Source organism: Glycine soja, chromosome 13, assembly GCF_004193775.1.
Source record: "Glycine soja cultivar W05 chromosome 13, ASM419377v2, whole genome shotgun sequence".
NCBI classification, from domain to species: domain Eukaryota; kingdom Viridiplantae; phylum Streptophyta; class Magnoliopsida; order Fabales; family Fabaceae; genus Glycine; species Glycine soja.
Window position 1 is genome coordinate 15,205,224 of NC_041014.1, and position 24,821 is coordinate 15,230,044.

At 31.6% G+C, this 24,821-nt stretch overlaps 2 protein-coding genes and 1 pseudogene across 2 annotated transcripts; 1 reads left to right on the forward strand and 2 right to left on the reverse strand.

The window, feature by feature from the left end:
- Positions 1–7,121: 7,121 nt before the first annotated feature.
- Positions 7,122–8,310, reverse strand: LOC114381620 (annotated as a pseudogene).
- A 3,566-nt stretch (positions 8,311–11,876) lies between these two features.
- LOC114382816 (eukaryotic translation initiation factor 3 subunit M-like) lies at positions 11,877–16,612 on the reverse strand. Its single transcript, XM_028342449.1, has 10 exons — positions 16,447–16,612; positions 15,332–15,461; positions 14,798–14,936; positions 14,487–14,699; positions 14,159–14,297; positions 13,553–13,703; positions 13,344–13,453; positions 13,169–13,266; positions 12,926–12,995; positions 11,877–12,313 (listed from the first exon to the last, which is right to left on the reverse strand). The coding sequence occupies exons 1-10, from the start codon at positions 16,537–16,539 to the stop codon at positions 12,224–12,226; spliced, it is 1,233 nt and encodes a 410-aa protein (XP_028198250.1). The 5' UTR covers positions 16,540–16,612; the 3' UTR covers positions 11,877–12,223.
- A 3,365-nt stretch (positions 16,613–19,977) lies between these two features.
- Positions 19,978–23,081, forward strand: LOC114382675 (O-fucosyltransferase 30-like). Its single transcript, XM_028342244.1, has 3 exons — positions 19,978–20,267; positions 20,440–20,982; positions 21,747–23,081. Exons 2-3 carry the CDS (start codon positions 20,537–20,539, stop codon positions 22,804–22,806), a joined length of 1,506 nt encoding a protein of 501 aa, XP_028198045.1. The 5' UTR covers positions 19,978–20,267; positions 20,440–20,536; the 3' UTR covers positions 22,807–23,081.
- The last annotated feature ends 1,740 nt before the right edge of the window (positions 23,082–24,821 follow it).

A 24,821-nucleotide genomic window follows, 5' to 3' on the forward strand; every position in this document is an offset into this window, starting at 1 on the left:
GGTTGAAGACCAATGGAATTTCAGACCGGCATCTTAAGTGATCTCATCCCCTGGTTTTTGACTGACCCAAGATATAAATTTTATAAAAAGAGTGGAAAAGAAAATAAATAAAAATAATCTGCATTTTTTTTATGTATGAACAGAATCTTAATATTATATGTATACTTTAAGGTTAAATAGTTATTTTTTATTCTAAATATGTATAGAATGTTATAAATTCATCCTTCAAAATGAAAATTCAAATTTTAATTTTCCAAAGTGAAAAAAATACAATAAATTTATTCATTTGTTGATTTATATTCGTTATGAAAGAACTTATGTGGCATATTCATGGAAGAAAATGATTATTTATTTAAAATATAATTTAATTTTCATTTTTTTTCTTTTTTTATCGTTACAAGTATAACATTATAATCAATACTTAAAAAATAAGAAAGTAAACATAAATTAGAACAAACATAATAATAAATATTATATTGATTAATAAACATAATTTATTTGTTATTTTGAAATTTCTAATGTAATAATACTTTACTCAAAATATGAGATTCAAATAAAAATGCACAATCATTAAATTAATCTTTATAAAAAATGAGACTCAAATTGATTTTATCACTACTTAATGTTGTCATAATAAAAATTTCGGAGCAATAGACATGTTATGTTTATTAATCAATATTATACTTATTATTATATTTGTTCTATCTTATATTTGCTTTCTTATTTTTAAGTATTTTATTTTAATGTTATGTTTGCAACTATTAAAAAATGAAAAAGATGAAAATTAAATTATATTTTTAAGTAAATAATTATTTCCGTCCCTAAACGTGTAGATGAATTTATTATGTGGACTCTTTCATTAACGATAATAGATTGAAGTTAACATATAGATGAATTTATTACACTTTTTGACTTTTTGATGACTACAATTTAAATTTTCATCTTTTGTGAATAAATTTATCAGTATTCTATATATTTAAGAATAAAAATAATTATTTACCCATACTTTAAAGGATCATTAGTTTGGCAAATGAACTTGAACTTAAGATTGAGTCATGCAATTAGAATGAAATCTTTTAATTTCATTTATTTTGTTTGGTGTGTATATTTTAAAATTGCCTTTCAGATTCTAAGTTCAATTTCGTAACATTGAAAAATAGTTAGTTTATATCAAACTTAATTTTTAATTTAGATACTAAGAATTGTAATTAAGACAAAATTAAATTTAATACTTCATATATGCTTTTTTACAGCAATACTTTCATTCTTTTGAGAAAAAAGTTAAGTATTTTTTTTCTAAATGTGGATAAGAATAATTCCATGTGAGATGAGAAATAGCAATATATTATAGAACTAAATAGGCAATTTAGTCTCTGACTTTGTACTCATTTTGTATATTAGTCTCTAACTTAATGTTAAATTTAAAATAGTCCCTATCTTTGCATAAGTTTTGCAAAATAGTCATTCCGTTAAATTTTAAAGTAACGCTGTTAGTGAGGTCAATTTTAGTGTCACGTGGACTATCCAATGTGGCACTAAAAGATGACACGGCATGGCACGTGCACGTGCCTCTTAAAAGAAGTCATATCATTTGATGATAATAAAACGAGTAAATAGGCAATTTAGTCCCTCACATTGTACCCATTTTGCATATTAGTCTCTATCTTTGCATAAGTGTTGCAAAATAGTCTTTAAGTTAAATTTTAAAATAACACTCTTAGTGAGATCAATTTTAGTGTCACGTCATTTGATGATGATAAAATGTGTGACTTCTTCAAATCTGATGGTTCTGAATCAATTGAGGCACATATAAGAAAAAGAATCCACACACACTTGCACAAATAAAAAGAACCAAAAATCCACATCAACAACCTTATCTCTACAGTCGTCAACACCAATGGGCGAGGTCAGCATAACCATTCTCTTTTCCTCTTTTTTTTTTCAATTACCATCAATGTATCATTCTGGGTTCTGATTTTTTTTTTGTGTGTGTGTTCTGAATAGGAAGAGAAAAAACCAGAGGAAAACAAAGCGGAGGAAGAAGAAAAGAAAGAAGAAGAGAAAAAACCAAAGGAATCAAAAGATGAGAAGGAATCCAAGGAAGAATCTACGCTACCAGAAATCATGCAAGACATAACGTTCACCCATTGGTGTTGACAGCTGCAGAGATAAGGTTGTTGCTGTAGATTTTTGGTTCTTTTTATTTGTGCAAGTGTGTGTGAGTTCTTTTTCTTATATGTGCCTCAATTGATTCAAATTTGAAGAAGCCACTCATTTTATCATCATCAAATGACGTGGTACTAAAATTGACTTCACTAATAGTGTTACTTTTAAATTTAACTTAAGGACTATTTTGCAACACTTATGCAAAGATAGGGACTAATATGCAAAATGAGTATAATGTCAGGAACTAAATTGTCTATTTACTCGTTTTGTTATCATCAAATGACGTAACATCTTTTAAGAGACACGTGTCCACGTGTCATGACACGTCATCCTTTAGTGTCACGTCCACGTGGCACTAAAATTAACCTTACTAACAACGTTACTTTAAAATTTAACGGAAGGATTATTTTGCAAAACTTATGCAAAGATAAAGACTATTTTGAATTTAGCATTAAATTAGAGACTAATATGCAAAAGGGATATAAAGTCAAAGACTAAATTGTCTATTTAATTTATATTATAGCCTGCAGAGATTTCTGGATTTTTTTTGTTTTCCGTACTTGTTAGTCTATGGTTCTGGAAAAATTGAAATTAAAAGGAAGATGTACCCAGAAGAAACTGTCATAATCATAGAAGAAACTGTCATAATCATGGATGGGATTGAGAGTTTCTCCCTATTATTATTAATACTAAACTAAGATTTATTAAAGGTATTAGTGGAAAATAATAATTAATATTGTATTGAAAATACTTATTTTGAAATAAGTTTTTTTAAGTATAATACTTATCTTCGGACGAAAAGAATAACATCATTCTTTTGATGGTCTCAATAAAAAAAAAGTTAATTCAATAAAAGAGACGTGTGTTTTTCTTCAACAAATTTTAAGCCACGATTTTACAAAACAAAAATATTAGTGGTGAAGAAACTTCGTTTGGTTTGGTGTTAGATTTTTTAGTGGCACGGAAGCAACCATTGTCGCTATGCCTTCGTCAGTTCGTGATGTTCTGCAATCACTTAGAATCTTTTGACCATCATCGTTACCAACATCACTCTCAACCACCATATTTGTTAGACTCCTTCAACCTCGACCTCCGCTGTAGAATTTTAGGATCCATTTGGTAAAAAGAGATAGGTGACAAATAAAATAGATAAAATAGGAAAAATAAATAGAAATAGGCGAGAAATATAATAAAAAATGTATTTGGTTTTAGAGAATTCTAAAAGAAATATGAAAAGGATATGAAATAAATTGTATATTTGAACAAGATTTGGTTGAGATATAAAACAAAAATGTTTTCATCTTGACAAATTTTTATGGAGACATAATATTAAAATATGTTTTCATTGCATATCTTGGTAAGTTGTTGTTCGATATACAAGAAAAATATGTTTCTGTTGTGTATTTCGGTAAAATCTTGTTAACATATATAATAAAAATATGCTTTTCATATGTATCTCGATAAGACACAATTATGAAAAAAATATTTTTATTGATATCTGGACAAAATTTTATTGATATAACAAAAATTTGTTTTTGTTGTATAATGGAGCTGTTAAATGTCAGAGTTGTTTTCGTAAAAAAAAAAACTAAAAGAAAAAGTGGACGGATTTAATAATAATGTAGAGTGTGCCAATAGTAATGCCCACTCAAAATTAATGTAACCCGAGCAATAAACGTCACAAATCATTCCTGGACCCCGGATCCAATAGTGTACGAAAAGAACTCAATAAGTACTTTCTGTTTACATCTTCTATTTTGTGCTACGCACATCCCATCTCCCTTTTTATATTTTTCCCTACCATATTTACCCTTTTAAACCCTTATCTTACACCCATCTTTTTCTTAAGTCTTGATATTCAACGAAGACTATTAGGATTTTTTAAAGAGGACAATCCAAACATACATATAAAAAATCTTTTGGTATTCAAAAGTAAGCGGGGTGTATTCAATTGGGATTTCAAAGAATTTTAGAAGACTTTTTTTTATAAAAAAAAATTATGTGGTATTCAATCAAAATTTTAAAAGATTAAAAAAAATCTTATGATATTCAATCAAGACTGTCAAAAAAATTTAATCGTTAATTAACCTAACCAAATATTTTAATTTACATGTTAGGTTAGGTTAACATTTATAATACAATACTAATTTAAAAAAAATATATTCAAGTGTTATGACTTTATTTGTCTTTGCTTTAGTAGTGCACTCATGGAATGTTGAATTAGTGGAAGACTTATTGTGGATTGCTTAGTTCCAAGACGCACTAGGGTGTAGTGGAAGAAAAGAGAGAAACCTAACTGATACAAATAGAAGAAGAAGCCGCTACTAGTGAACCATAGTCTCTCCTTTGTTAGAGAAAACAAAAAGTGGTCAACAAAAAATGAAGGGTCTTCTCCTTGTGTTGATGATCATTCTGATCCACTACAAAGTTGTAAATGCCAACTACAATAAGGAGTGTGCCACAGAAAATTGCCTTATTGGCAACGATTTGGAATCAGAATTCTCCTTTGGTTCCCGTGTGGCCAGAATGCTCTATGATGTGAGTCAATCTGTGAGTGGCAAAACAGGCAATAGCAACAACAAAGCTGTTAATTGCACGCAAACCAAAGATTACCGTAGCTGCTTGCCACCCAAAAACGGAGGTGGCCCTAACCAACGTTGTGGTGATTACACCAGGAATTGCTAAGACGACCATGTATGATCTTTAATATAATTTCATTTCTGATTTTATAGTTGATGTGGAATCTCAACTTGTTTAATTTTTATGTGTTCTGGGTTATTGTAAAGGTATATTTAGTTCCTCTTTTATCTATTTCCATTTCATTTTCTTTCCTACCTCTTTCTTACTTTTTCATTAATTATTTATCATATTTATTTCTTTCATTGTTAAAAATTACTTATTACATAATAATTTTACTCGACTTAAATAAGATTGTGTATGATAAAAAATAAAATACTTGTGATCTAGAAAAAAAAAACCACTATATAATCATGGCCTTGATCAATATTTATGTAATGCATCATTAAATTTTTTAATTCACAAAAGACAAAATTAATAAAACCCAACTATAATTCAGAACCATGTAATAATAATTTCTTCTCTTTCTACCACTCCGATCCTTTCCTATTGCGTATCATCTGTACTCTCATACGATTAAATGTTGATAAGAATAATTCCACGTCAGACGATGGAGAAGTTTATGAGGAATATAATAAATACTACCTAGGGATTTCGGGAATTTTATTTTCCATACATGTTTGATAAATTTTTGCATATACTGCTCTGTGTTCAAATCAAAATTTATATAACCCATTTTAGAATTTCTTGATGACCTGGAAAAATTAAAAGGAAGAGATGAAGAAGAAACTGTGCTAACCTTAGATGGTTGAAGAATAATTTAATTTCAAACCGGCATCTGAAATGATCTCAACCCCTGTATTTTAAGTGTCCCGCTTATGAAGTTTATGCAAAAAGTGTAAAAGGTAATTAAAAAAAGTTCTTTATACTTTTTAGGTATAAGATGAATCAATATTATAAGGATATTTTGAAGTGTCATTAGTTTGGTAAGTGAGCATATATAAGTTTTTTTTTCTTTTATCCGTAACATATATAAGTTTGAGTCATAAAATTAGAATCAAACATGTTAATTTCAATTATTTTGTTTGCTGCATATCCAATACCATAAAATTTAACCATGATTGGTTTATATCAAACTTATTTTTTAATATATTTTTTGGTTAATGTTAGTTTTAAATTTTTGTTAGAATATTAGTAGAAGGGATTAGAACCTTCAACCCCTCTTCTCTTTTCAACTCTTAAATTCTCTTCTCAACAGCAAGTTATCTTTATGACTCTAACTTAATTTTTAATATATATACTAAGGGCTGTAATTAAAACAAAATTTCATTTAATATTTCATATTGTATTGGTCATTATATTAACTAAATGGGGCAGGGAAGTCTGTTGATTGAATTTTACTGTGGTCATTCAACACTAAGAAAATTGATGAAAAGCTCCCTTAATTTTGGGCTCATGATAGGAAACCCAAAATGTCACAATGCACCAAATGAAATATGTTAGCAGAATGATTGTTAAAAATGAAAGTCAATTGACGTTGTCAGGCTAAAGGACAACATATTGCACAATGAGCATAGGAAAATTTAGAACAAGTAAAATTCTATTTTCTGTTCAGTATATCAAAACATTTATATATGGCGATGTCCAAGTCTTGAATGCCAAGTACAATGAGAAATCTGATTACAAACAGAATTACAATTGTTTTAAAGAAACAAATGATATGGGGTTTGTGAAGTTTGGAGGACGTAAATAACATTCTTGAGTTCACTCTTCACAATCATCTTCAGAAAACAATACAACTGTCTAAGCATAAGAGTTCAACAAGGATCCTAAAGAAAAAGGATTGGAATGAAAGAAGGAAATGCAAGGGACACCATGTAACACTAATTTTGGGGAAATTTGGACAGTGTCAATTCTCAGAACTGGAACCTTTGTAGCGTTAGGTAACCAACAAAAACCTTTTAATGAAGGAAAGGGGACATTCAGCAATATATACTCTATTAGAGCATCCACATTGCAACAAATAGTTGCTTCCAATGGAACATTTACACATTACTCATTTTCACTTTTTCCAATGCAAGCAACTCTAAGTAATAAATCTCTGCAATAGAACATCTCTCTTTCATTACTTTCAATGGGTCCCACCAAAAGGCTTTTATCGTTATATTTTATTAATAACTTTTTTTTATTAATTTATATGTATATTATCTATAAATTAAATAAACCTTTAAAATTAAAAATCTAATATAAATAAAACATTAAATTATATTTCATTTAAAATAATGAAAGTAACTAACTTCACACAAATAATGCAACATAAAAGACAATAATTGAAATAATAAAAGTTACATAATTAAAAAAGTAACTAATTTTGTTAATTATCGCATCCAAATGTTCTCAAAATGCTCCACAAGATCCGTTTGAAGTTGGTGATGACATTTCAGATCATAAACTTCTCTTTTCCTAAGCAAGTATGATTTGAGGACCAATATGATGTGAGTTGTCACCACATCATTAGTGGGATATTTATATTGGTGGTCAAAATTTTCATTATATGTGTGCTGTTCTTCTATAATCATGCTATGCAATATGATGCACACATATAGTATATGCTTGATTGTGTCTATGCTTCAACCATGCATAGGACCACGTACAATCGTGAATTGAGATTAAAGCACTCCAAATGCACGCTTCACATCCTTTCTTGTTGCTTCTTGATATCAAGCAAACAATTTTCTTTTATTACCTTGTGGCCTTTGGATAGTTTTCACAAGTGTTGTCCAATTTCAATAAATTCCATCTGCTAGAAAGAATCCCATGTTATATTGGATTTCATTTACTACAAATTTTACTAGGGACTTCTCCCTCCATAACATCTTTAAACATAGGAAATTTGTTGAACACATTGATGTCGTTGTCTGAACCTATAACCCAAAATATGCATGTCAAATCCATAAGTCTTGTGACGCCACAGCTTCAAGCATGTTTTTCATTTTTAATGCATACAATCAATGCTACCTAACATACTTGGAAAACCATAGTGCTCACTTATTTGCAATAAGTATTGGATGTCATTATTGTTGGTTTTCTTAAGTACTTAGCTTCAAAAACATCATATACACCCCTTACAAACTTATCAAAGCATAGTAAAGTCATGGTTTCTCCCATTTGAACATAATCATCGATACTATCAGCTGGTGATCCATATGCCAGTATGCGAATAACAACTGTGCATTTTTGTAATGGAGAAAGGCCCATCCTTCCCGTTGCATCAACTTGTTGCTGAAAATACGAATCTTGATTGCCAAGGGCTTGCACAATGCGAAGGAAAACATCCCTGCACATTCTAAATCTTTGTTGAAATTGTTCATCTATGTATATCGCATTGTTGGAGACATAGTCATTGAAAAATCTTTCTAATTGCCCTTTTTCACGATCTCTGTCAATGTATTTTCGTGGAAGCCTACTTCTCATAGTGGCTTGTTGTTGTTATTATAGCCTTTCCAACACAAAACTCATGTAATGTTCTTCGTATTCAACATTTAGAAAATTATCAATGGGTTCATGTTCAAGAGATGAATTGCTAGAAGGCATCTTTAGCAACATTGTAGAATAATAGTTTTCTGAAAATCTGATACAAGTTTTGCATAATTCATATGTGAGAAAATCTTACAACATCAAAAGGAATATATAAAGAGAGTTACAATGGCTAGTTTTTTTAATTGAAATAACGACTAGTTTTTGTTTTAATTAAAAATTATAGAATTATAATGTACATAATTTTATGATAAAAATTACATAATTAAAATCAACAAAAAAAAAGTTACATAATAAAAGTAACATTGCAATAAGTAGCATAATCAATAAAGTCCTAATTTTTCTTTTATTTTGTTACACAAGGTTTCATGAAATTGTAGTCGTGCATTGCTTATACCAACATTATCCTTATAGAGGATTTGAAAGATGGTTTCTTTTTCCTTCATCAACATGTTTTTTTTCCTTCAACCTATCAACTTGTTGCAGTCCTATTTGCATGTGCAAGATCTTGTACGACTTTTGCTTTGGTTTTGATTATGTCTCCCATAGCTATGAAATCAACAACATCAAACAATTTTTCTTTTGCCTTCATCTTGGTTGCTTTTGCCTCCATTGGACGCTCCATGGTAGGTGATGTTGGCTCATAACTTGGTATATTCGGATTAAAAGATGATGAATATTCTCTAGAAGTATAAACCTTTATTTTTTTTTTACTAGATCATTCAAATTGTGTCAACCATTTTGGTTCCCTACTCACGACAAGCCATACATTTTATAATTTGAAACTTTGCTTCACATCTTGCAAATAAATTGCATGTTCATCTCCCATGATGTCAGTCTCGGAGCTGCCACTCTTCTTTCTTTTGATAGGCTTGTTTGTAGCATGTTGAAATTTTTTTATAGATTTTATTGACCTTTTGTCATTGATGTTTTAGCTATGACATATCTTTCGATTGCCAATGCTGCTCACAACACCTATTGTAATTTTTCGTAATTCTTGATCAAAAAGTTACAAATTTTTTGTTTGTCCCCACAATTGCATTCTTTGAAACATTTAGTCATGAATCGGCGAGACATTCATCTTCCTTTAAGGAGAAATATGATCTTTGTTGTGTTTCAGATGCTTCTTCTTCTTCTCCTCCTTCTTCATTAATCTCAATATTTTTTTATCCAACTTGGGTGAAAAATGGTGTAATTTGGGATTCTAACAGGAAGTTGGATGGTGTGTTATATTCTCTTTCATCACATTGTTGGCTACTAGTACTCATTGAAGACTCTTAATTCATGTAAGGGTTAATTGATGGTGATTGGTACATAAAAAAATGATATGGATAAAATGGGAGTGTAGGATATTAAAAATTTATCATATTTGAATTTGGATTATTTGACAAATTTAGATTTATGAAAACTTAAGAATTTTGCATGAAATTAAACCATGAATTCATATTGTGGATCCATTGAATCAAATCAAAGTAGAAGTTGTGAATTTTTTAAGAATGAAATGAGATAAATTTTAGAAGTTTTGGTTGTGTAAAAAAAATTACATTACACTTTATTTATACGATAAGAACTCTAACAACTATTTTTTTTTTCCAACGACTATAAGTGAATTCTTTTTCCAATGGCTAAAAATTTTTCACCTCTAGTCTTCTACAATAATTTTCCAATGGTTAATAGATTTTTTTGTCTAATTTTTTTGTTGCTTTAGAAAGCAATTGTTTCCTTGGAAGCAATAATTCCGGTACTGCTGTAGTGGGAGTTGATTGGGAAGCAAGTTGCTAGATCCTCCAAAATTGCTTCCCCGGTGCCCGTTTTGGATGCTCTAACACATCTATCATTTAATTTTTATTTTATCCACAAGAATAAAAAAGTATTAGAAATTTATAATAACTCAAGCTCAACTTACATGAGAAAATAAATAGGAAGTGAAAGACTGATATGAGATAAAAGTTTACCTCTCACGTGCATTAGGATCAAAAGTTTTGAAGGATGGACGGGACACGTGAATTGGCAAGTAGAAATAAATAACAATGCCCCCCGTTAAAGAAAAAGCAAGGTCCCATCTCAAAAATGTCAACTCAGCCTGTTACTAAACATACACTCACTCCAATTCCAATTGAATAGGTTTCATCCAATTATCTCAACATCAACAAATAAACTTCAAGGGAAAATTCCTTAATTCATAATTTTCTTTAAATAAGTCATTAATTTTATTCTTAAAATATTATTAAAAAAATTATTCATTTAATTTTTATACTTCCATAAAATTATCTATACTTTAAAATTATCTTTTAGTCTCTATACTTTAAAATTATTTATTTCAGTTCTTGTAAAATAACTTTCAATTCATATTTATTTTGTTCCATGCTATTATAAAATGATAAGGATTAAAAAGAAAAAATTGAGTAACTGCGGAAACTAATAAAAGAGATCCAAAAATACTTGTACAGTGACTAAAAGAAATATGTGTAGGACTAAATGTATTAAAAAAATAGAGAGATTAAAAGATAAAGTATGTGCAAATTATAAATATTAAATAAGTAATATTTTCAATATTATTATTTTTCTTAAATAATCTCTAAAGTAAAAAAAGTTATATAATTTAAATAAACTCTCTGGTATCAAAAATCGTGATACATACTCTTTTAAATATTGAAAACTTCCTGAAATTATTCCTTTAACGTGGATAAAACATTTCAACTTATCAACTAAACTGATTGATATTTAATATTTTAAGCACTATTTGTATAATTTCTTAGGAAAGAGAATAATACATGAGGATCAAATCGATTATTTATTAAAAAATTCAAAATGTTTAAAATGAAAAGGAATTTGAGGTATTAGGGCTTATAAAGAGACTCTCCCTAGCTTAACTAGCGAACCATAGCCCGCTTTGTCCTTGAGAAAAACAGTTCCCAAGAAGGCACCCCACAAAATGAAGGGTCTCCTGATTGTGTTGCTCTTCATTCTGATCCACTACAAAGTTGTGGTCAACGGCAACTACAACAACGTTGTCATCGGCAATGAGTTGGAAACAGAGTTCTCATTTGGCTCCCATGTGGCCAGAATGCTCTATGATGTGAGTGTGTCTGTGTGTGGCAAAACAGGCAATAGCTACAACAAAGCTGTTAGATGTCCACAAACACTAAATTATCGTAGCTGCTTGCCATCCAGAAATGGACGACGTGGCCCTAGACAATGTTGTGGTGATTTCAGCAGGATTTGCTAAGAACATGTTCCAATCTAGAGACATAATTTAATTTCTCATTTCATGCTTGTCAAATGGAATGAATCTCACGTACTTGGTTTAGTTTCCATATGTTGTTGTCATAATATGAAGCTGTATGTAATAAATAATGTTTTCGGCTCATGTTTATATGGTGATTGTATTATGTGTTTGTGTATTGTTGCACTCCAAGTTTAGCAAGTGTTCATAACAATTCCACGTGAGATGGAAAAGTTTAGGGGAAATAACTTCAGGGATTTATGGAATTTTGTTTTCCGTACATGTTTGATGAACTTTTGCACATGCTTTGTGTTCAAGTCAATATTATCCTCGCGCACTGATTTTTCAGATTCAAAAACAGAAAATAGCATCTATCAAGAGCTATTCAGCAAAGATGTATATTGATTCCATGTCTATCTGGTCTAACTATGAACGATCGTGTAATCAGTGAACAATTTGTTCAGAAAACACTAAAAGTTAAATGGCTGTATATTGATTCCTAGGAGCTACTTGGACAACAGTCCACAGGTATAATATACTCAACGCTATCGTGAGGCTGGTCAAACATAACATCAAAATGGAAAAGCTTAAAACAAAATGGTTCTGTCACAAAGTTGGGGAGTAAAATTTTTTCCTTCTCTGTTTTAAGATTAAAAAAAACTTCACCGGGATAAAATCTATATGCTTCAGAAAATTGCTTCAGTTGAAAACGTCCTCTCACCTAACTACCAAACCTTGGGCTGCCTGAGACCCATCCTCCGTTATTTTGTTGGCCTGAATGGTACTGATAACATTTGCAATGTTTCCCTGGAAATAGGAAAACAGTAATCAAGCATTGTCGCCAATCAAAAACCGGTTACTCGTGTTGAAGCAATGACATTTCATCAAAGTAACTCCACAATCAAAATGTTATTAAGTGCACAACCATCATCTAGAAGACTAGAACAAATTGCATAATAACAATCTTTTTGTCAAAAAAGAGATAAGCAGAAAAAAACAAAAAATTATCTATGAAATAATAATTAAAATTGTATGCACCACCAGTAGTACATACATGAAATGTTCACATTTGTGGTATATTAACACCTTTTGGGATACTTTATTTATAAAACAGTCATACTTTTCAATAAGCAGAATAATTCAAATCAACAGGCTTTTGAAATCTTGAAATCTTAAAATCACATATTAGTCACGATGTTACAGATCATAAATTCAAGGCAGCAGTTATTGATTGAAATTCTGATTAGCAGAAATTAACTTTATAGTTTTTTTTCCTTTAAAATTAAATTTATGGATTCAATTATCATGCTCATATTATGTGAATGGCTGTATAAATATATAAATAATATAAACATTACTATGCATTACAACATATCTAATCTAATTATAATTCTGAAAATTATATACAGAAATTCTTACTCTCCATGTCGCTAGCTTTGTTCTCAGTGCTTGCCATTGGTGCTGACCAAACACACGATCAGTAGGATGACTGCACATTTACACTTACATTAAATCATGCATAATAGCTAAATGAATTTTCAACAAGATGGGATATATGACCCTGAACACAATAACTATGGCCAACAGGTGCAAGTCCATGTGCCCAGAGTGGCATAAGCTAGTAGGGTGCAGAGAGAAACGACAAATTGAGGTAGAACATACCTAACAACTACTGATTGATGCATTTGGTCCATCTTACAGTCAATTAACTTGGCAGTTATTGCTCTAACCACCCATAGTTCCACTTCATCATCATTGATCTGAAAGGGACGCTCCAACAGTTCAATTATGCTAGGAAGAGCACAAACACAAACATAGAAATTGAATACAAATTTACCTGAAGTGTGTCCCTAATAAGTTCATATGGAATTTGGCCAGAACCATCAGAGGTAAGATCCATCAATGACATCAGCCTCATTTTGGAAATGCATTCTTCAGGCACAAGGCCTAAAAACATCATAACATCAAAACATTTTGATAGTAAGATAACATGTAATAGAGCCTTACATATGCAACTATTAAAAAACAATAATCATCCATGTTTACCATAGTTTTTCAACAAGGTGGAATTTGCAGCTTGATATTCTAAGTATGCATCTAGCCTCTGGGTAAGAAAAATCTTAAGAAGCTGATATAACAGAGCATATTTGGCATCCTTCTCCAGTTGCCCAACAGCAGGCAAGTCAAGCAAATCACACTACAACATGACAATCCACTTAGTGAATGCTCTTCCAGAACTTAAAGCAATCTAGGCCAAAAATAGCATTAAAAATAGTGCACTTAGATATTGAAGAATAAAATTAACAGCGAAGAGGAGATAATAGAAAGCAACCAAAACACAAACAGAAGTTCTAAATAAAGATGACCTGTGCCAACAATAAAGCATCCTTATTACTTTATGGGTTTTAGTGCTAAGCATTAAATTACCATGTTTCACTCTTGCATGCTTCTATGTCTAATTACACACACACACCCAAAAGGAGCAGAAAGTCAAGCACCCTCAAAGCAAAGGAAGCAATTGAAAAAACAAGTGACGATATTACTATCGGCAACAGTAACTGAACAATGTACGAAGCTGAAGCTGAAGCTGAAAGATCATACAGTTCAGTTTTTCAAATATCATAAATTCGTAATTAGAATTAAACAAGGTACCTGATATATGTCAGGAGCTCTGACAAATTCCACAATTGCACGTGCGGCCTCCTCCTTGGCTTCACTCAAAACATGTGCATCTTCTCCCGAAAAGGTCGACAGATAATTGCTCAGGAACTTAAAAGCATCCTTTGACATGCTGGGATGAAATGAGATGCAATACTAATTATTTATATTATAAAATGGAGAATGAAAGAGGGATAGAAGATCGCTGTCTCATGGGAGGGCTGTACCAGTGGGAAGAAACTTAAATAGTATTCCCACTCCCAAGAGAGATAAGGAGAACGTACATAAAATTAACCTAAATAGGAATTCAATTCTGCTATACCTTTTATTTTCCTTCAAAATATTAGAGATAGTGAGAAAGAGCTCTCTCTGTTCAGGTATCCCAATTTTCCACTCTTTCAAGAAGCTATCTATCTTTTTGAATGAAGGTATAATGTATTCTGTGACTTTCCCATTAACAGCTAAATTCAATGCCTTCATGTAGACATAAAACTGGCAGTATGGAGTCTCCAAAAGATTGTACAGATTGATCAAACTGAAAAGAAAAGAGAAGATATTTTAGAAACAAAAATATAAATAGTCACAATAGCATGCATTACCAAAACTCTTGAACCAAGTAGCATGTGATATTACGTCTTCAATCGCACAGCAGGCTTTTCGTTTGGCTGCTGAATTATTTTTGCAGTTATAACTTTTACAATCTCCATCACTTCATCTGGATTCTCAGTCTTGGTCACAAGATTGCAGATGATAGTGAAGATGGACTCTATATCTGGTATAAGAAATAACAGAACTTGTTAACACACTCCCAATAGCTGGTAACATTAAAGGCGCATCCAAATAATCCTATCACCCTGAGCAGTTTTCTATGCAAATTGGATTGTAAACAAGAAAGTGAGAAATGCAACACCAAAAAAGGAAGCAAGAAATGCAACATAATCAAGAAAAAAAGGCGGAGTGAATATCACACATCAACAATGCCATAACCAAACAAAGTAGCAGAGTTGGAAAAAGATCCAGCTCAAAAGATTGCACAACACACACACACCATATGGCATTCGTGTTTTTCATCAATGGAAATGGAACTGGGTCAAAATGCAAGAGGGATACAAGACAACCCCAAAAGGAACATATATCAATGATCTCGAGAAAAAAAGAGCATTCTACCTGTTTCAGAAACCTTTGAGAAAACCAATTCAGCAGAGGTAATCATCAATGATGCTAGTTCCAACCATTTTCCCATAACGATAAACTCTTCAGCCTCCATGCATAGTCTACTAACTTGAGGCTCAGCAACCTGCCAACCAATATGGGAAGCACTAAATTTATGAATAATACAAGCACCAAATTAAAACAAGAACACCAGAATGCGCTCACGTATAACATGATGCATGAGTGTACAGAGCAAAAATACAAGAAAATAATGTAGCACCCACAAACCCTAAGAAAAAAAAAGACCAACAACAAAAAGAAAGACCTTATCCCTTAGGACAAAAAACAAAGGCCTTATGCCACCAGGAGAGGTCGGCTACATAAACCAGACGACATTTGGCTCAGTTAAAGAGCAAATCTTTAGAGATATTATTTAGCAGGATATCCCTCTCAACAACAACATCCAATGTCGTTCTCAATCTCCCTTACCCCTTTTTAACATAACTAAAAACATTCAATCAACTCTCCTTATTGGTTCTTCCTGTGGTCTTGTTTGTACATATTCAAACCAAACTACCTTAACCAATTCTGTCATATTTTCCTCAATCATTATCACATCAATATCTCTCCCCAAACACAATCATTTCATATCCTCTCCTTTCTTGTGTGAGCACAATCCAACCTCTCTTCCATCCAACCTACCAAACGAATCTAACAATTATACATGATTCCCACCCTTTCATTCTCTGAACATCGAAGAAAATCTCGGAAATATGCAGAACATAAAATGACGATACAGAACGAGTTCCCACAAACACACCAAAGCCTGAGGTATTCTCCTTCCCCAGCCCCAAAACCCTTTGAAGATATAAGGTGGGTTGAATGGTTAAGAGAGAAGAGAAGGAGGGGAAGGTTGCGGGTTCGATCCTACTGCTAACAAAACTAACATTCCAACAACTAACATTTGCCGATAAAAAAGAAAGAAAAAAAAACATCTAAAACTACCGAAAAACTAACATTCCAGGAAAAATGTCAAACCGAAACCGAAAAAAAGAAGCAAAACAAAACAAATAACCGAACCGTTGGCAAATAGAACTAAGAAAGGGTTTGGGGCAGAGGAAGGAAAATACCTCGGGACCGGCATCGGCCCAGGCGAGTTCAGAGGCGAATCGGACAACAGAGAGGGCAGCGTCTTCTTCGGAGGTGGGCACCACCGTCGTCATGGTTTCTGTAACTGCGAGCGAGAGTGCGGCACAGAACAAGAAGAAGATGACGGGGTGTGTGTCCAAATCGGCCCAATTTATCTTAAAATTAAAGATTGATTTTGAATTATTATTTAGCTTGGATAAGTATTAGGACTCGAATTAACAATCGTTGGCTGTGACTTTTTTTTTATTAAAGTTGTAAATTTTTTTACGATTTTTTTTTAATTTATGACTTTTAAGTTGTATGTTTTATTTTTTACGATGATTTTTAAGTTGTATCTTTATTTGTTTTTTTTCTTGTATAATTTTTATTTTATTTTTATGATTTTAAACTTGTATCAGTTTTTTTTATAACGACTTCAAAATCGTTTTCTTTTACTTCTATTTTTTTGTTTTTCATATTATTTTTTTAAATTGTAAATAATTTTTTAAATTTAAGTATTTAATAAATAAAGTTTTTTTTTTTTAGTTTTATTTAATATTTTGTATATATTTTTTATATAGTTTTATTTAATAATTTATATATTTTTTATATTGTTTTACTTAATATATTTTTTATATTTAATATTTTCTATATTGTTTTACTAATGTTAAGAATTTTTATTTATTTTATAAATTAAAAAATAATTTAAAAACTTAAATTTAAAGTTTTTTGTTCAAATAACCTACATCCACTGCGTGCATTGATCAAATAACCTACATCCACTGCGTGCATTGATCAAATAACGTACATCAAGGTTTGATTTGAAATGGTTCTTTAGTATGAGAATTGTATAATTGATTATGATTTTGAAATTTGCATATGGGTCATCATTTTACAAACAATTTGATAGCAGGCACAAATAATTTTTTTAGAGGTGACATTTTAAAGCATAGCCACTGCATTTTGGGCCATGAGGATAAGGCCCAACCAAGCTAATTTTTTTGTAGAAACTGAAAATATCTAAAGGCTTATATCATAATGAGACATATTAATCTTAATTAATTGTATGTTTTACCAATATAAATATATTAGAAAATTGAATTTTGTGACATAAAAATTGCATGTGGACTAAATTTTTAATTTAATAAGAAATAATTAAAATTTATGATAGAATAATCAAATTACATGATCAAAATCATGCTTCATGGATACAACATGAAAATAATTTGATTTTTTATCGTAAATATTTACTTTATCACAAAACTTACAAATTATACAAACTTCACAAACCTGCGGGTAATTCATGAAAAATAATATATCATTTTATCTTAATTAATTATACAAATATAATAAAAATTCATGTGAGATAAAATTCATTATATAAAGTAAAATTAATCACAATGTTATGTATAATTCATTATATGATCTTTAAACAACTTAATATATAATTTTAAATCAAATTATAGGTCGATGTTGTGGCTAATCTATAATTAAGCAAAATTATAAAGATCACTTAGACATAAAACTTAATCATACGAGAATAAATTATGCACTTCAAGATCAAGACATAATAGAATGATGAATACAATTCTCATATTTAATTTCGTAATTGAAACATAATATTATGCATTTGATTTCATATATATATATGCACATAAAATATATTTTTTTTCAGGATATATTCATGCATAAAATAAATCAAAACTCCATAAATTACAAAGGTAAACAAAAACACATAAGCATATAACATATAAAAAACCAATAAATTTTAAAGAACCTTAAATGACCCAATAGCTCGCTTGAATTCTAGTAATCTATAAGTCGCGAGTTTAAGTAATTGTCATGAAAGAGTTGTCTATTAGAAATAAGTATCACTATGACAATTATGCATAGGGATAACAACTCTCACACAAAACACATGTATATTTTATAATCTCTAGCTATATATATTTTATAATACGTATCTAAATTACAAATCACCAAAATAGCTATGCTATACATATGTATATTTTATAATCTCTAACAAAATACATAAACTCATTTCAATTCTATATAAAGTACCCATCATCTTCACCCTCACCTTCAATTAATATTTGAACAATCTGGAACCTCCCACACAAAGTCCTATAAGTGTGTCCATGATTTGTAATTGGTTTCCTTAAAATGGTGTATTGGAATTAAAATTGAAAAGAAAAAGAGATAGAGAGAGATAGAAAACAAACGTGATTGATCTAGCATGTTAAGGAATTGACGGCTTGATCATAGAAAGAGGCATATGGGCAACATCTTAGTATTTGGAGTTGTTTGACCCACTGAGCTTCTTATGGATCAAATGGAGCCAGGGTTGTGAGAGAGAGTCGAAGGCAATTGAAAAAGAGCATGGAGGGTCAATATCAATTGAGGGAAGCTAGAGTGTGCAAGAGACATGGATGAGAAAAAGTGTGCAAGGTTGCAAGCGATTGCGGAAGGGGTCGTCACGAGAGAGTCGAATGTGAGAACTGTGCATGCAACGTGAGGAGAAGAAAATGGGAACATGACATGCCTTTTTAAGTGAGATTTTAATCTTGATCATAAAATTTAATTCTAAGGCTATTATTCGTTTTTCTCATCTTTTCATATAAGCATGTGCTAGCATAAGAGTCATACTCCTCATGTATAAAATAATAAAAAAAATTATATTTAAAAAACAAAATATGATATGCGAGTTTATATCATTATTCAATTACAAACTATCAGATAAATTTATTGACTTTTATCATAATTATTTTAAAATTCATAACTCATTGATAACAATGGGTGATTTCTGATTATCTAATATAAAATTATTTTACATTGTGAAACATCATTAAACTCTAAAAATATTCTTAATTTTTGATAATATAATTAAGTTTGTAATATATCAATTTTAACTAATGATAAAATAAAATAAATTAAAAAATAATTTCTATTTTGATATAGTTTTATAATAAAAAAGGATTTTCTATTCTTTTACTTCCTACCTAACGTAATAAAAATATTTACCGTCAAATCATATATTTATTTTTATTATATTTGAATACAAAACATTAATATTATGATTTTTTAATATATAAACGTTAAATTATGCTAAAAATATAAATATAAAATAACTTTAACTTATTTTTTAAAATTTTATTTAAAATTATTTTTAAATTAAAAATGAGATTATATATATATATAAATGTAAAAAAATAATATATACTATTAACTAATTGGAAATATCAAATGAGTTACTATTCATTTTATTTTACAATTTGTAAGTGTTTTTATACATTATGAGAGCAAATTATAATTCTACATTACATTAAACTTTTCTTTTTCTTAACAATATTATTGATATAAAATATTCAGAAGTAGGAAATCATAAACACACTCAAAATAAATATTTTCCTTCTAACCTAATTATTTGTTAATCAACTTAAAATTCGAACCTAAACAGTGTTGGTTACATTAAAATTAATGGTACTATTAGGTTTGGATTCTTTGAAAAATGTATTTTAGCCCTTGTTTTTACAGTGAGAGTCGGGCAAACAGATAATCCAGTTTCAAGCTTAACATGACATGATGACATAGGAGTAACCAGTGAAATTTCATGCACCGATTTGGGGTTCTCAATAACAAACTGCGTAAGAGAGGGTCTCACGAAAGGAAAGTGGCTCATTTGCTCTGCTAGTTCTTCCGAATCCGATCTCACCAGTCACCACCCTTTATCGATATCTATCTCAATTTGAGCCGTGAATCATCATCGTCTACATTCATAAAATCATCACAAACCACTCTTCTCTCCGAAACGCAATTCGACCAAGTGAGTACTTTCCCTGTCTGTCTCTGAAGAAAACCAATTCTGGGTACTGGGTAGTTTAGTCATTAGTGACAACATCCGTTTCTGTTTCAAAAAATCTGATTTTGTCGTGGGTTTTGTTTCTTACGGACCCCTTTTTCATTATTTTTATTAATTACTTAAGAATTTGTTTCAGGAATTTGAAAGTTTCTGATTATGACTAAGCCCAATTCTTCTCTGCAAACTTACCTGGATGTGGGGAATTTATCACTGTGTATCACGTTTGCATTCCCATGAACACTTTGAATCCCAACCCACCAACCAGAATGTTGTCTAAAAGAAAACCCCTTTACAGATTTCCACTCATTCCTGTTTTTGCCCTTGTCATATGCCTCTCCTTCTTGGTTTTGTATCGCTACTATGCAAAACCTGATTCCCAGTTCAATGGATTGTCCAAAACTTCAACAATGTCACATGCCCCTCAATGCTCCGGGCAAGCCCTCGCCTTAGGGGAGAAATTCGTGTGGTATGCGCCTCACAGCGGGTTCAGCAACCAGCTTTCGGAGTTCAAGAATGCTGTTCTGATGGCGGGGATACTGAATCGGACTTTGGTGGTTCCTCCCATTCTGGATCACCATGCTGTTGCCCTAGGTAGCTGTCCGAAGTTTCGCGTAGTGGATCCCAAGGATGTTCGAATTTCTGTTTGGGATCATGTGATTGAGCTTGTCCAGAGTCGAAGGTTAGTAGGTTTTGTCACTTGTTGTCAATTTATGATTTGTGTATTTGTGAAATGGCTGGTGAAGAAGGTTGGAAGCAATTTATGAGAGTGTGGACATACATGTTAGTATTATCAAGATGAGATTGAATGGATCTATTAAAATTTGATTTTACTTAAAAGAAACAAGAAAGATAATAAGTTTGTTGTGTTCTCTTTAAGTCTTAATAAATGATTAGTCCCAGGTCATAATTTATTTAGCATAAATTTGAGTGAAGTTGAAGTTCTGGTCCAAGAGGTATAATATCCAATGCATCAACCATAGTTATTTTGTATCCTTCTTCTTCTTTGTGTGAATTTTTTTTATCATACCTATTATAGCATTATAAACATTAATAATACTCTGCTCCCATCAAGATAAATCTGTCCCCTTCCCCTATTCCTGCCAATGTATGTAGGATATTTTAAGAAATGACATATCTCTTAATAGTCGGATTCAGGGAAAGAATAGGGATATTTTAAGCTATTTCCATTACAATCAGAGATACTGACCACTTTGCTCTTTTCTATTACATGATTTTCACATTGCAAAATTATTTCTACCAGTTGCTTGCTTTTTGGTTCATATATAATTGATAAGGTTTCCTTTTGTATCATGATAACGGCGGCTGTAACTTTCAAAGGCATGAATACCTTTCTTCCATGGTTTCTGTCTGATGGAATTTTATATTTGAAACTGCAGTTCACTTGGTTAACTGTATGAATTTATTTGTTGATTTTTCTCGCAGGTATATCTCCATTGCTGAAATTATAGATGTCTCATCATTAGTTTCTCCCTCTCTTGTTCGAGTGATTGATCTTAGGGATTTTGTGTCAATATGGTGTGGCATCAGCTTAGATTTGGCTTGCGTAAAAGATACAAAGTTGCAGTCCTCTGTTTCTGAAAGCCTAAAACAATGTGGATCTCTGCTAGCTGGGCTCCATGGTAGTATTGAAAAGTGTATATATGCCGTCAATGAAGATTGCAGAACTACAATATGGACTTTCCATACAGATGGCCATGAAGACGGAAAGTTAGATTCATTCCAAGCGGATGAACAACTGAAGCAAAAAAAGAAAATATCATATGTTCGGAGACGGAAAGATGTATTTAAGACTCTTGGACCTGGTTCTGAAGTTGAATCAGCCTCACTGCTAGCATTTGGAAGCCTGTTCTCTGCCGCATACAAAGGTTCTGAACTATATGTTGATATTCATGAATCTCATCAGGATCAGAGGTTTCGATCATTGATGGACAAGATTAAACATCTTCCATTTGTCCCAGAAATTATGATTGCTGGAAAGCAGTTCGTTAAAGAAACCATAAAGGCTCCATTTCTTTGTGCACAACTTAGACTGTTGGACGGGCAGTTTAAGAATCATCAAAAGGCTACCTTTCACGGATTAAGGCAAAAAATCGAATCTTTGAGGAAGGAAGGCCCTCTACCCGTTCATATTTTTATAATGACTGATCTTCCTGGAGATAATTGGACTGGTACTTATTTAAGTGATTTAATTAGTGACAAACATAACTATAAGGTACATTTCTTGAAAGAGAATGATAAGTTGGTTAGGCGAGCAGCCATAAAACTCATGGCAGCGGGTCATGGACAGAGGTTCATTTCAAATTCAGATAGTACAATTAGTAAAAGGTATTGTTCCAGTCAGAGACTACCAGATCTACTTCTTTATGTTGAGCAGACTGTATGTAGCTGTGCATCTCTTGGTTTTATTGGAACTCCTGGATCAACAATTGCTGAAAATATAGAACTAATGAGAAAATTTGGCTCAAGCTCCCAGCAATGTTGATGGCTTTGTGGAAAATAACTTATGTTAATAGGGTTTTGTGGATTGATGGGGTGAAAGTTCAATCATGTTTGTACCCAGGAGATGATTGAATAAGCCAAGTTCTGAGTTATCTATTCTTTTCCCAAATTTTGACGACTAGTCAGCTATGCCAAACATCAGTCATTTCTTAGGAGACAGACACCCAAATGTCAAGGGCATTGTTCTTATTTTTGGTATGAAACTCTGCTATGCATATTGTTTCCAAAAGGTTAAGGGTTGTTCATCTTACTGCCTAATTGAAAAAACTTCTTTCTTTTCCAACAAAAATAGCAATTTCTTCACAATAAAGAAGCACTTTTACAAAGCACCTGAAAATTACATTTTTTTTCCTTCTAAAAACTGAAATTGTCAGCCATTCCAAGCATACTTTCTTGATGCAAAAAAGCACTTCTGTTTTTTTCTCTGTTTTTCTTACAAAAATAGTTAATTTGGGCTCGCCCTTATTGTTTGGTAATTGATATACCCAAAACCAAAAGTATGAATGAAGGAGGAAATATTAATTTAAACCATGAAGGAAATTAGCACTTTGTGAGATTTCTGTTAGCTTTGTTATTCTTACATGCTTTATTTTACTAAATGCATGGGTAGTTAGTTACATGGGGGGGGATTTGACTTTGTTTCTTGCTCCTCTTTTCACCTTGATCGACATTTAACTAAAGGCAGTGTACTAAGTTGTCACTGTTTGGACCATAACATGCCCTTTTGCCTCCCCAACTAGCCCACCCACCTTTTCCTCTTCTATCTTGAGTTGTTGCGGAGCTGGTAACCTTGTCTATGACTTCACAATGGTTCCGATGCCTAAGCATTTCAACTGTATTGAGCAAGTTGAGTATTTTGCTTCTTCATACCACTAAATTTCTTCCTCATCAAGGTGAAGAGGCATGTTAATTTACAACTATATGAAGTATGAATGTGTAGTCTCTTTTGAATTATAAGGTAAATGGGTAAGTCTGTAATTGATTATGAGTTAAAATATGTTTTTCGTTCTTATAAAATTGAAAAAGTCTGGTTTTCATTTCTGTAAAAATTTTGATATGTTTTTCATCGTTACAAAATTAAAACTATTACTTTGGTCTGGAGGTAGGTTCAAGTAACCCAAGCCTATACACAAACCTACATGGCAGGTTATGCTATTTTTTTCAACTTTTTTACATTGGTTATAACAGTAATTGATGTAGAAATCCAAAGGCATGCCACCTCGACTCCTCCAATGATCCAACTCTGCTAGTCAGATCGTCATCTTTTTTTTGTCAACCTCAACATTTCTTTCATTCCCCGCCCACCACACCACCTCTCTTGATTTCACCCTGCCACTGATATGAGGCTTAGGGATTCAAAAGAAGAAAACTCAAACAACTTGATGTTTCAAAAGTCACATATTATGATTTGGGGATTAGGGGTTCCAGAAAGCGGGATAGCGGTAGATTTGGTCTAGGACAGTGGCTGAGCCCAGAAATGCAACGGCGAGAACGTTCAGATCCAAATTGCACACCTTGGAGTGTTGTCGCCACCCCTGACCTGAGTCTGGTGCACGTCGTCGCCCCTTACCTCGACCATGGAGACTCTTTTCCAACAATTTTATGTTCCCTAATTTCCCTTTTTTTTCCTATGTTAGTTCTCTGTAGAATTATTTTTTGGAATGCATTTAAAATGTATTTCAGAAAGTTTTCCAGTTTCTTGACATAATATGTGCGGTAGAAACTATGATTATGTGAACTTCCTAAACCAATGGAGGCTTCCATTAGAACATTATGAGAAGAACCCCTTGTGTTTGTCGTTGTGGTTGTGTCAATTTTTTTGTATGGCTTTACTTTGTCAATGATGTTCGGTGGATGAATGGACATTGTAGAAGGAACTAAGCAAAAAATCTTCATAGACTACCCATGCAAAACAATCGAGAAAGGAGAGAGAATATGAGAGAGAAACTAATAATAGAGTTACATGTGACTCATTTTTATGGTTAGATGTCAGAGAAA